Source organism: Pongo pygmaeus, chromosome 18 (assembly GCF_028885625.2).
Source record: "Pongo pygmaeus isolate AG05252 chromosome 18, NHGRI_mPonPyg2-v2.0_pri, whole genome shotgun sequence".
Lineage (NCBI taxonomy): Eukaryota > Metazoa > Chordata > Mammalia > Primates > Hominidae > Pongo > Pongo pygmaeus.
This window is the reverse complement of record NC_072391.2, coordinates 81,302,021-81,314,929: the sequence shown is the minus strand read 5'-3', so window position 1 is coordinate 81,314,929 and position 12,909 is coordinate 81,302,021. Positions and strand designations below refer to the sequence as shown.

General features: G+C 53.4%; 1 protein-coding gene across 1 annotated transcript in view; it reads left to right on the top strand.

Annotated features, from left to right (window-relative positions):
• Window positions 1–3,935: 3,935 nt before the first annotated feature.
• SLC38A8 (solute carrier family 38 member 8) overlaps window positions 3,936–12,909 on the top strand; it is a 33,090-nt gene continuing 24,116 nt past the window's right edge. The window contains exons 1-3 of the mRNA XM_054452634.2: window positions 3,936–4,180; window positions 4,582–4,772; window positions 9,922–10,120. Coding sequence (XP_054308609.1) covers window positions 4,584–4,772; window positions 9,922–10,120 — 388 coding nt within the window. The 5' untranslated portion in view covers window positions 3,936–4,180; window positions 4,582–4,583. The remainder of the gene's footprint in view (window positions 4,181–4,581; window positions 4,773–9,921; window positions 10,121–12,909) is intronic.

The following is a 12,909-nucleotide window of genomic DNA, read 5'->3' as shown; positions in this document are numbered from 1 at the left end:
GGTGGTGCATGTCTGTAATCCCAGCTACTTGGGAGGCTGAGGCAGGAGAATGGCTTGAACCCGCGAGGCAGAGGCTGCAGTGAGCCGAGATCGTGCCACTGCACTCCAGCCTGGGCAAGAGAGTGAGACTCTTGTCTCAAAAAAAAAAAAAAAAAAAAAAAAATTCTGACGCCTAGTGCCACCCCAGGCCAGTTTAATGTGCAGTTTGGCGGGTGGGCCTGGCATCGGTAGTGTAAAAAGTCCCAAGGCGGTTCTTGTGTAGCTAAGGTTCAGGATACTGTTCTAGAAGTTCCGAATTGGACCCAGGTGAAAACGGAAATTTGGATAATGGAATATGGCACACACTTCTGTTCCAACCTCAGCAGCTGCCACGTGCCACTCCTGTGCTGTGCACACCTTCCGCGGGCCCCTTCTGACAGCCCCAGAGAGCAGGCGCCTAGTGTCCTCCCATTTTGCAGGTGACTCGAGTGAGGCTCAGGCCTGAGACCCCAGAGCCAGGGTGACGATACTGTGTGCTGCAGCCGGCTAGCTCCTGAGGCCTGCCCTCATCTGTTCTCTGGAATTTTCTGGGATTTGTTGTTGTTGTTGTTGTTGTTGTTGTTGTTTTTGAGATGGAGTTTCGCTCTTGTCGCCCAGGCTAGAGTGCAATGGCACGATCTCGGCTCACTGCAACCTCCACCTCCTGGGTTCAGGTGATTCTCCTGCTTCAGCCTTCTGAGTAGCTGGGATTACAGATGCCCGCCACCACGCCCAGCTAATATTTGTAGTTTTAGTAGAGACAGGAGTTTTGCCATGTTGGCCAGGCTGGCCTCGGAACTCCTGATCTCAGGTGATCTGCCCGCCTCTGTGTGAGCCACTGGACCTCTCCAGAATTTTCTAACGGACATGAGCAGAAAGGTCTGGGAAATGATCAGAGGCCACTTTGTTGTGAAAGTTCCTAAGCCTGTCACCTGACACGGACTCTGGGGAAAGAAGGGAGGGGTCCTCAGGAGCTCCCCTGGTGAGGTGGGTCCCCGCAGCACAGGGGAGAGAGGCCATCCCGGGCTGGGCGCTCCTGTGCAGGGTGTAGTGTGCAGTGTGGGCCACGGCTGACAGCATCCACACGGGCACGTCTATGTGGCCTCCTCGTGCTCCTGCTGCACTGGAGCCAGTGTCAGGTCTGAGTGGGCTGGGCCGACTAAGCAGAGGGTGGCCGCCCACCCGCCTGCCCGCCCGCCCACCGGCTGCAGATGCAGCCCAGCAGGGTGCCCCTCCACAGCTCGGGAAAGGTCACGCAGCCCTGTGATGCCGGCAGAGAGTGGATATCAAAGCCCCTCCGAATTAAGAGGTTTTCCCCATTGCCTGGAATTTCACAGCCCAATGGCCAATTTCTAAGTCATGCACGTTAATGGGCCGCTAATGAGGGACCCACCGGCAGGGACAGGGAAGTGTCCCCCCAGCCCCCGAGTGGAGATTAAGGACTACAAAGCCCCCAGCCGCTGATGAAGGGCCCTTTATCTCCTTTCTCAGGAGGCTGGATTTGGGGGGAAGCGGGAATGACTTGGCCTCTTTGGCAGGCCTGGGAGAGCTGTGTGAATACTGCGTGTGGTCCCAGCCCTCTCCCAGCCTGGGTACTGCACGCGTCCTGCCTGTGGTGTCACCCGCAGCACCCTCCTTCCCTGCTGTGTCCAGTGCCATCTCCACATGGTTTAGTGACCCTCCAGCGAGTGCAACACAAGAGTTTAAGCCTTTTCCCAGCTCGGCGCTGACCTAGGTCTCTATCCTAGGGAACCCCAGTCCCCTGGGGCCCTTCCCGGGAACACTGGCTCATGCACCTGCCACTGGGAGTCTCCACTTCCCAGAACATCCTCCCAGCCCTTCACCAACGGTGCACAGATATCCCCTCAGCCCCCACACCTTCTCCAGGAACCCCCTACAGATTCACCTCCATTCTTGGGTCTCGTAGTCCAGTCCTCCCATTGGGCTCGGGTGGCTTGTCTCTTCTTGAGCTCCCCACGGGACCGTCCCCTTCTCTGGAGGAGCTTTCTCTTTCACCTTTGAGCTCCAGTGCCTGCATACAGTAGGCACTTAGTATTTGTTGAATGAATGAGGAGAACTCAAAACAGATCTCAGATGTGAGGGGTGTAGTGGGCTGAATGGTGGCCCCCAGTAGACATATTTATGCCATGCCCTGGAGCCTGTGACTGTTACCTTATTTGGAAAAAAGGTCTTTGCAGATATAATTAACGATCTTGAGATGGGATCATCTTGGATTGTCTGGGTGGGCCTTCCTGAAAAGAGAAGACACAGAGGAGAAAGCTTGGGAAGATGATGCTGGCAGAGACGATAGCAATGCAGTCAGAAGCCAGAGAGTGCCTGGGCCCCCAGGAGCTGGAAGAGGCAGGAAGGATCCACCCCTCCATGGCCTCCAGAGGGAGCATGTCCCCGTTTATACCTTGACCGACTTCTGACCTCCAAGACCGTGACAGAATAACTTTCTGTTGTTCTAAGCCCCTGAGTCTGTGTTAGCAGCCTCAGGAGCCTAATACAGGGGAACAATCAAACGACGTTCCCTCTCCTCTCTTTTCTGGCATCTGTGTATGCGTTCATTCATTCTCTCACACACTCACTCATTCAGGCACTGTCAGAGTCCTTGTGGGGCAGGAGGCCGTATGACATTACAGCATCTGAAAGGAGCCTGACTCAGGGTGAATCCCAGCCTTGTTGCTTGCCAGCTGTGATGCTCTGAGCCACGTACTCCACCTGCCTGAGCCCAGTTCCTGCTTGGTGTGGGGTGGGAGTTGGGGGGAACAGTGGGGACACCCGCTCGGGAATCCGCGTGAACTTATCCAGGCCGGGTTCTCAGCAGCACATTTATGCAGTGGTGGCGTGAATGCCGTCCGGGTCCTTGTCCAGCCTCGAGCTCCGGGACTGCAATCCCGGCTCCCTTTCACTTTCCCCTGCTGAGAAGCCAGCCACTGACTCTGCTGGTTGGGCATTTATGGAGCAGCCATTGTGTGAGCCCTAGAGTTTGGGACCTGCCTGCTCATCAGGAGGTAACAGGAGTCCGGGGTTGAGACCGTTAGAAATCACATCAAAAAGCCTTTGGGGCTGATCTGGTGTCGGACAGATAAGGACTGATTAGATGCAGCGTGGGGAGGGGTTCTGGGCATTGAGGATATTTAACTGAAAGCAGTGCTTCTCAGCGAGAGGCCGAACCAGCGGCATTGGAGTCACCTGGGAACCCGTTAGAAAGGCGGGTGCCCAGACCCCGCCCCGGAGACACTCAGTCAGAAACGTGGGCTGGTGCCTGGTGGTCTGTGTTTGAACAAGCCCTCCAGCGGATTCTGATGCAAACTGGAGTTTGAGAACGTGGGTGAGAGGGAGCCTGGGTTCCAGGAATAAACAGTCAAATTCCAGATCTGACCTGCATGTGCCAGCATTTTCCGGAATGGGGCCGTCTCCGATATTCTGTCCCCTTAGCTGACCACGTATCAGCTTGGAGAGATGTGTCACTACTCAAGCGTGGCCTAGGGACCAGCAGCCGCCGCCTCCCCCAAGCGTTCAACAAGCCCCGCAGGTGACTCGTGTGCATGGGGTTAGCTCTGAGGCGCACCTGCTGGAGTTGGGTGGATGAGGTAAAGGAAACCACCTTGGAGGCAGCACCTGCAGACGGTGGAGCCTGTTCTGCAGAGGAGGAGGCTGGGTTCAGGGCACTTTTCACGCCCCCTCCCTTGGGCTGGGGGCCTTGGAGTGGCATCTGAGGATGGAGGTGCTGCAGAAGCTGCCATGGGATCATGGTGCCTGCCTCCCTGCCCCATGTGGCTCCCAGCTGAGCTCCCTGTCACCCTCCAGGGCAGCTGAGAAAGCTCCACCCCCGGGGCCGGGCCTGCAGGGGGCTGGGGAGAGGCGGGAGTCTTAAGCCTTCCTTGCTCAGGTCAGAAGTCTCAAAAGCTGCACATTCTTGGGACCCATGGCCCTGACCACTTGTTGCTGTCCTCTTAGGTGTGGAGGGGCCTGACCCTGACACATATTCGCCGGGGCTCCTTTAATTAATGACTCACCCACCCCTGGCCAAGCTCGAATCTTGCTTCCCCCACCCCTCCGGCCTCAAGAAATGCAACTGAGCCACCTGGAGTAAGCCCGAGTCCCATCCCCAACAGCCAAAGACTGTCCGGCACCTTAAAAGCTGGATTTGGTGGTAAGGACCAGGGACTGGGGCTCTGCTTGTACAGAAGTTTGGCTGGAAGCAAAGGAGGTGGATGGGAATGGGGGGAGAGAGGATTGATGGGGATGAGGAAGGTTGGGGGTTTGAGAGAAGAGAGAGGGAGGGGGAAGGGGTGAGAGTGCCTTGGGGTCTAGTGGGAGGGCAGGAGTGAGAATAATGCGGGTAGGGAATGGGAGAGGAAGGGGGACTAGAAGTCGTGGGCAGAGGCATGCAGCACCCTTTGTTTGGAAAGGGGGAGCGGATGCCAAGGAAGCGGGCAAGAGCAGCTCAGGGAGCTCTCACTGAGTTGGGGAGAGAAATAAGGATACCTAGAACTTAGAGAGGGAAGAAAGTGTGAAGACTATGCTTTCTCTCCACCCGTCTGCTGCCTCTAGCCATGGAGGGACAGACCCCAGGAAGCAGGGGCCTTCCAGAAAAGCCTCACCCTGCCACGGCCACTGCCACTCTATCCTCGATGGGCGCTGTCTTCATCCTCATGAAGTCCGCGCTGGGAGCTGGCCTGCTCAACTTCCCCTGGGCCTTCTCCAAAGCAGGCGGAGTGGTCCCTGCCTTCCTGGTGGAGCTGGTAAGTCCCCGGGAAGTGAGTCCTGGGGACGGGTACGAGCTGGCTTTGGCTTTTCTGGGTGGGGTTCTCCGCATTGCTTCTGCGGAGTTGCGTGTCCTATAAGCTATGGCTTCGGGGTTTTATTTTCTATCCCGCTCAGCTAATGAGGGGAGAAGATAATCCCACTGTAGCCCTGGGATGAGAATATCCCCTGTGGGCGCTGGTGGCGTCTGATACACAGCTCCCGGGATGGAGCTACAGGCATCGCAACTCCGTCTGTGAAGTGGGCATTTCACCTGGGAAGGAGCCTCTCTGGGCGCCCTGCCTGGGCAGCTGCTCTTTCTTGCCTGCTGGTCTCAGCTCAAAAACTAAAGCTGGGCCGGGCACGGTGGCTCGCGCCTATAATCGCAGCCCTTTGAGAGGCCAAGGTGGATGGATCACCTGAGGTCAGGAGTTCGAGACCAGCCTGGCCAATATGGTGAAACCCTGTCTCTAATGGAAATACAAAAATTAGCGGGGCGTGGTGGCGGGCGCCTGTAATCCAAGTTACTCAGGAGGCGGAGTCAGGAGAATCGCTTGAACCTGGGAGGCGGAGGTTGCAGTGAGCTGAGATTGTGCACTCCCGCCTGGGCGACGGAGTGAGACTCTGTCTCAAACACACAAAAACAAAGCTGGCCTGCTGTGTGCAGACTGAGCCTAAAACTGATGTGACACCCCCACACTCCCCACGCAGAGCCGTGCTGGCCTTGCTTGGTGTGGGATGTTCTGCTCTCCTGCCTGCCAGGTGCAAAGCCGGGATTCCCTTTTGGGGAAGCGTGGACGGCGCGCTCTTTTCTTTGCTGTGGGAGAGCCACTGATGAGCACAGCTTTATTTTCTAAGATGCTTTTGCCCTGGCTGATGGAATGAATTGCTGCATTTTGTGGTAAGCTCTTTGGCCGGCTTTATCTCACAGTTTTATGGCAGCTGGTGGATAATGGCTGAGTTCCAACCGTTTGTGTGCCCTGAGACTCTTCGGGCCTGTTTGGAAACTGCAGTGTCGGGTGTAACCCATGCCACCCCTGGCGTTGGCCGAGCTCCTGCCCCATGCCTGGCCTAGGATGGACGAGGCAGTGCAGTCCCTGTACTCATGGAGCTTTGTTCTAATGGGAAGTCAGACAAGATGCATGTCATCAGCTTCAGATGGCGGATCATGCCGGGATGGTCATGTGTCTCTGGGGATGGGGGGATGATATGACACGGCGTGGTCGGAAGCCTCTCAGAGGAGGTGACCTTTGCGCTGAGCCCCACTGGAAATGGTAAGAGCTTCCTGAGGTGCACGTGAGGGGGTGGCATGCCTGCGTTTGGACTAGTGTGTCAGGAAGGCTGCCATTACAGCAGTGAGGGAGAAGCCCCATCTCAAGCCACAGAGGGCAGGTGGGGCTTGCGGGGAGGGTCGTGGCCAATCCCGGGGCAGCAGGAATGGCCATGAGCCAGAGGGTGGGAACCCTATTCCACAAGCACCGTGCAGGCATTTCATGCAGATCTTGCTGAAATGCAGATGCTGGCCCTGCAGGGCTGGGTGGGCCTGAGACCACATTTGTGACTTGCTTCTGGGGAAACAGCTCTTTGGTTTTGCTTAGGATGAGCTCCAGATCCCTTCACTCAGCAGACTTGAGGAGAAGGGAACCCGGACATGAATAAATGGAAACTCATGGCAGAGCAGAGGAGCCAGGCTGACTCTTGACAAGCTCCCGCCACCCGAAGTTGTTCCTTTTAGCCTCCAGGGCTGCCGGGGAGATGGAGGTGGGGCTGGGGTGATGTCACTGTGAATGACAGAAGATTTGGGGGAGGCTGCTATCCTCCACTTAGCTGGTGAGGCTTCTGCATGGGGAGCGTTTAAATGTGAAGTCAGTGGGAAGAGGTTGGAAGCCTGACTCGTTAGGGTTGGCAGTTTAGTGACATTTGATGAAAACAATCTAGGGCCATACCACCCTGAACGCATCTGATCTCAGGAGCTAAGCAGGGTCGGGCGTGATTAGTACTTGGATGGGAGACATTTGATGAAAACGGGCAAACCCCCTCTTGGGAGCTGTGGAGGAGCTGGGTATGGCATGGCGGCCGGGGCTTCTTGCAGTTCTGCTGCCTGGAGGCTCAGTCCCTCTTGTGGTGACCCTGTCCTCCAGGGACGGCTCACCGGTGAGGCTTCCTTGCCCCCACACCTTCCCCTGCTCTTTTTTTTTTTTTTTGTTGAGGGTCTCACTGTCTTGCCCAGGCTGGAGTACAATGGCATGATCTCAGCTCACTGCAACCTCCGCCTCCCGGGCTCAAGCAATTCTCCTGCCCAGTCTCCCTCCCAAGTAGCTGGGACTACAGGCATGTGCTACCACACCCGGCTAGTTTTTTGTGTTTTTAGTAGAGATGGGGTTTCACTGTGTTGGCCAGGCTGGTCTCGATCTCCTGACCTCAGGTAATCCACCCGCCTTGGCCTCCCAAAGTGCTGGGATTACAGGCATGAGCCACCGCACCGGGCCCCCTGCCTTTCAACCACAGATGTTTTCTGAGTGTCTGCATTTGTCAGGCCCTTCTCTGGGGCAAAATAGAAAAAAGGATACCGCCCAGTCTTTATGGAGCTTAGAGCCTGGGTGAGAGAGCATTGGAGAAATCCCTCAATATTTTACAATTGCACGTGTCTGTTTCCTGGGGCTGCTATAACATTACCACAAAACAGAGGGCTTAAAACACTGGGAATGTATTTTCTCACAGTTCTGGAGGTCAGGAGTCTGACATGAAGGTGTCAGCAGGGCTTCACTCCCTCCAAAGGCTCTTTGAGCTTCCGGTGGCTCCAGATACTCCTTGGCTTTATGGCCTCAGGACTCCAGTCTCTGCCTCCTTCCCTTCTGTCTGTACAAGGACACACCTCGTTGGGTTGAGGGCCCACCAGATCCAAGGTAACCTCACCTCAAGATCCTTAATGATACAGGCAAACCCCTTTTTCACTTAATTAACGTTTTCCTTGTGGACATCTGCAAAAACTGTTTCCAATAAGTGACATTCACAGGCTCTAGGGATTAGATGTGGCATGCTCGACCACCATGCTCGGCTAATTGTGATCTAGTCGGACAATGGCCTGTTAGCAAAAACAGAAGCAAGCTGCCTGTGCACACAATACGGATCAATCACAAATGCTTGGTGTGGAGTGGGAGGAGCCGGGAATTGCATAAAGGTGTAAAATACTAGACCAGTGGTTTCTTCTGGGGATGGGAAGGAGACAGAAGTGGGACCCGTGGGACCGTCCAGGGTGTGGCGATGTTCTGCCTGTGGGTAGCGGTTTGGCTGGCACACGCGCATTGTACATCTTCCAGCAATACACTTAAGACTTTGAGCATTTTATATGTAAATATTCACCCCACAAGATAAAAAGCCTGTGAATGAACAAACATCAAGCTCTAATGCATGGTAGGCACGCTAGAGTATTCCAGGGGACATACACTGGGATCTGCAACTTGCTTCAAAATGCTAATCCATTAAGATGGATGGATGGCTACACAGAGGTATGGGTGGAAGGGTAGAGAAGTCAAAGCAAGTATAGCAACCTGTCATGGGGGAGTCGGGTGGCTGCCCACAGGGGTGTTCACTGTAACATTCTTGCAACTTTCCTGTAAATCTGAATTTTTTTTTTTTTTTGAGAGGGAGTCTCGCTCTGGAGCCCAGGCTGGAATGCAGTGGCACGATCTCAGCTTACTGCAACTTCCGCCTCTTGGGTTCAAGTGATTCTCCTGCCTCAGCCTCCCAAGTAGCTGGAATTACAGGCATGTGCAACCATGCCTGGCTAATTTTTGTGTTTTTAGTAGAGATGGAGTTACACCATGTTGGCCAGGCTGGTCTCAGACTCCCGACCTCAGGTGATCCTCCCGCCTTGGCCTCCTGAAGTGCTGGGATTACAGGCGTGAGCCATAGCACCTGGCCTGAAAATGTTTTATCATACATTTTGGAAAAAGATTTAAAAATACAAAAAACAATTAGCTGGGTGTGGTGGTGTGTGCCTGTAGTCCCAGATACTCAGGAGGTTGAGCCAGGAGAATTGTTTGGACCTGGAAGGTGGAGGTTGCAATGAGCCGAGGTCGTGCCATGGCACTGCAGTCTGGGTGACAGAGCTAGACTGTGCCTCCCCCCAAAAAAAAAAAAAAAAAAAAAAATTTAAGCTGAAATAGAGGGAACACTATTTCTTTTCTTTTTTTCTTTTCTTTTTTTCTTTCTTTCTGTCTGTCTTTCTTTCCTTCTTTTCTTTCTTTCCTTTCTTTCCTTCTCTTTTTTTTTTTTTTTTTTTTTTTTTTTTGGAGGCAGTCTCTCTGTATCCCCCAGGCTGGAGTACAGAGGCGCAATTTTGGCTTACTGCAACCTCCACCTCCCAGGTTCAAGAGATTCTGCTGCCTCAGCCTCATGAGTAGCTGGGACTACAGGCATCTGCCACCATGCTCGGCTAATTTTTGTATTTTTAGTAGGGACAGGGTTTCTCCATGTTGGCCAGGCTGGTCTCAAACTCCTGACCTCAGGTGATCCGCCCACCTCGGTCTCCGAAAGTGCTGGGATTACAGGCATGAGCCACTGTGCCAAGCCGGAACACCATTTCTTGAGCACTCACGTGCTGAGCCGAGTATGTCATAGGTCTTGTTCAGTCCTGACGTGTCATAGCACCCCTTCAAGGGGGGCGGTGCCACCCCCATTTCACAGATGGAAAAGCAGAGGTTGCCATCCTGCCTCATGCCACACAGCAGGTGAGCGGTGGTTAGAACCTGAGCCCGGCTGTGCCCGCTCTACCTCGGGTTCCAAGCCACCACGCCTATTTCTTCTCCACCCACAACCCAGGCGATTTCAGGAGAGTAACTTAAACACTGGGTTTCTGATGTCTCATTTATCCCATGGCAGGATGGTGTCAGATTCCCAGGTTCACAGCCTATAGCCAGTGAGGCTGCCAGAATCGGCCTACGCTGCAGCTCTGATTTCAGGATAGGTGGGGTGGGGTGGGGGTGTGTGCAGTGACATAGCTGGTAGACTGCCAACCCCATGCTGGCGGCAGCCCTGGTCTCTGTGGACAAGAAGCCATGTGGAGAGTGTGCCCAAGGGGTGGCTGGCTGGGGGTGGTTGGGCTGTGGGCACACCCCAGTTCCAGATCCTGCTCCTGCTCCGCAGGTCTCCTTGGTCTTCCTGATCAGCGGGCTGGTCATCCTGGGCTATGCTGCTGCTGTCAGTGGCCAGGCCACCTACCAGGGTGTGGTCAGGGGGCTGTGTGGCCCCGCCATCGGGAAGCTGTGTGAGGCCTGCTTCCTCGTCAACCTGCTCATGATCTCCGTGGCATTCCTCAGGGTGATCGGGGACCAGCTGGAGAAGCGTAAGTACCTTCATGGGACTCAGAGTGGCCCAGGGTGCTGGACCTCTAATGACCTCTTGGAGTTTCCAGTTGAGCAGGACATGGGGCCCTGGCCTGGGCCCTGAGGGACAGCAGAGGCTGAAACCACACTCTTGTTCCTAACATGGTGGGGAAGGGAGGCTCAGAATGGATAGTCACCAGTGGGGTGAGAGTCATGGGCACACAAGTGCATGAGAGAGGTTGTGGCTGCAATTAGGATATCCAGTGGAGATAACTCGTTTCACAGATGAGGGAATGGAGCCAACAGCAAGCAGCTCCTTCTGCGAGAGAACCAGTAACATCTTTAGCTTTGGGATGGCTGTGGCTCTGAGCCGTCACGCAGCCTTGGCCTCTAGTTCTTGACTAAGACTTTCCCTCTAAGCACTGCTTTAGCTGCATCTTACCAATTCTCGTATGTCCTACTTTCATTTTCATTTGACTCATTTCTCATGAATGGAAAATTTAAAATATTCGCTCATTTTCACTGTGGTGTCTTTGATTTGTGAGATGTTTAGAATTATGGTGTTTAATTGCCAATTATTGGGGAGTTTTTTAGATTCCTTCATGGTTTCGACCTTAATTTGCATCATGGTCAGGGAATCTGTATCATTTCTGTCGTTTGAGATCCACTGAGACTTGCTCTGTAGTCCAGCGCATGGTCTGTCTTGGAGAAATTTTGTGTGCTCTTCAGAGAATGTGTACTCTGCAGTTGCTGGGTACAGTGTGCTGGCAATGTCCATTGGTCAAGGCAGTCAACAGCTGTGTTCAGATCGTCATTGCAACCATATTAATATTTAGGTCTAGTTATTCTATTCCTAAGAGAAGGATGTTAAAGGATGTTAAAATCGCCAGCTGTGATTGCAGATTAGCCTATTCTGTCAAGCTTCATGCTTCATGGTCTTTGAAACTCTAGGTATATCCTTTTATTATGAAGTATTCTTTATCTCTGGCATTAAATCTGTCTTCTCTACCATTAATAGAGCCACTCTAGCATCCTTAAGACTAGTGTTTGTATAGAAGTTCTCTTCTTATTCTTTTACTTAGAATCTAACTATGACTTAGGTTTTTTGTTTTTTTTTTTAATGTGTTTATATGTCCTTTTTGCAACACCAGCCTGAGGATGACTTGGAATTTTAAAATGCATTTCTTGTAGGCAGCATATGGTCGGGTCTTGCTTTTTTTATCCAACTTGACAGTCTCAGACTTGCGATTGGAATGTTTAGACTTTTAGTTGGAATGTGATTGTTGATAGGGTGAAATTTAGTCTACCATTTTGCCATGTGTGTGTTCTGTGTGTCTCTTGACCCATGAAGCAAAAGGCCCCTGACTGGGGGGTATTGAGATTGAAGGCTGCTGTGTCTTGGTGAACACTATCTTATACCAAAAAGAAGTGAGATTGGTGTATCTGAACCTCTTAATGGGTAAGTGGACACAAAAATGTCCTGCCCCCCCACAGTGGCAAGTAGAGTTCGTCTGCAGTTTCAACTCCAGTGAACTGGTAGTGTTGCTGTGTTAAGAAGGATTCTGAGCCTCACTGGGAACAGAGCCCCTTGACTAGTCAGAGGACGGATGAGGATATGGGCCACCCCAGGTCTGGGTGGATTGACTGTGGTGGAGAGAGCATTCTTGTGTATATCTGATTAGATATCTGGGGATGCCTCTCTGTAGGGAAGGCCAAGCTTCTGAGAGGGAGTGCTAGATAGAGGTTGGAGTGCTTGGGAGAGTCACGGCACGAGGTACAAATGCCTATGTCTTTGGTGCCAAAGATCTCAAGCACCTGGGAACGCTGAGTTTAGGAAGGAGCTGGTACAGTTCTGCTGTTGGCCCTGAGGATTCTGGCTATGGGAGGTCCAGATGCAGACAAAGGGCCTGCCCCATCCCACGCCACCTGGAGGTCTAAAACCCACCCATGATCTCGGGGCAGTCCTGGGGCATGTGCAGTCCCTTGGCATCTCTGGCCCTCCCACGTGGATGCTGCTGTGACCACCTGCTTGTGGAATCTTCCCCTGCATCATTTCCTACACATGAGCTATTCTCATAGGCATTCATTTTTTCATACGGCTCCCCTTGTTGAGGAAGATCAAAGAAGCATTTATGACACCTCAGTGCCAACGACTCCCTGAACGAATGAAGACATCTCAAGCTCCACAAGCCTCCCACCTCCAGTGGTCGCAGGGGCCACCTTACCCACCCAGGTGGTTCTCAGTGGCTCCCACCTCCAGCCACCCTCCCACTCTCCTGGGCTTTCCCCTCCCCCATCTGTCTTGCCTCTTAGATGGGTTCCAAATCACTCATCCCACTGTGGCAGAGTAAAAATGGCCCCAGATTCTTTGGTGTTCTTTCATTGGAGAGGTCAGTGGGGCTTGTGTCCCTTGCCTTTGAATTAGGTGTGCCTGGATGGCTTTGTCCAGCAGTGTGTGGTAAATGGGACACTGCACCTGTTCTGGGTCTGGCCTTTAAGAGGCCAGGCAGCTTCTGCCTCCGTCTCTGGGAATCCCCCAGCTGCCATGGAAGAAGTTGGAGGTGCCTGCTAAAAGGCCCATGTGGAGAGACTCCCAGACTACAGGGAAGGCCCAGGTGTACCCACCAGGCACTAGGTGTTGCGGGGAGCCATCAGGGTCCCTCCAGACCAGCCCCACTGCCAGCCAGAGACCCCCAAGCAACCTCAGCCAATGCTATGTGGAGGAGAATTGGCCAGCCCGGCCCTGGACTAACTCTCTACCTACAATCCATGACTTGTAATAAAGTGGTTCTGAGCCACTGTGTTTGGG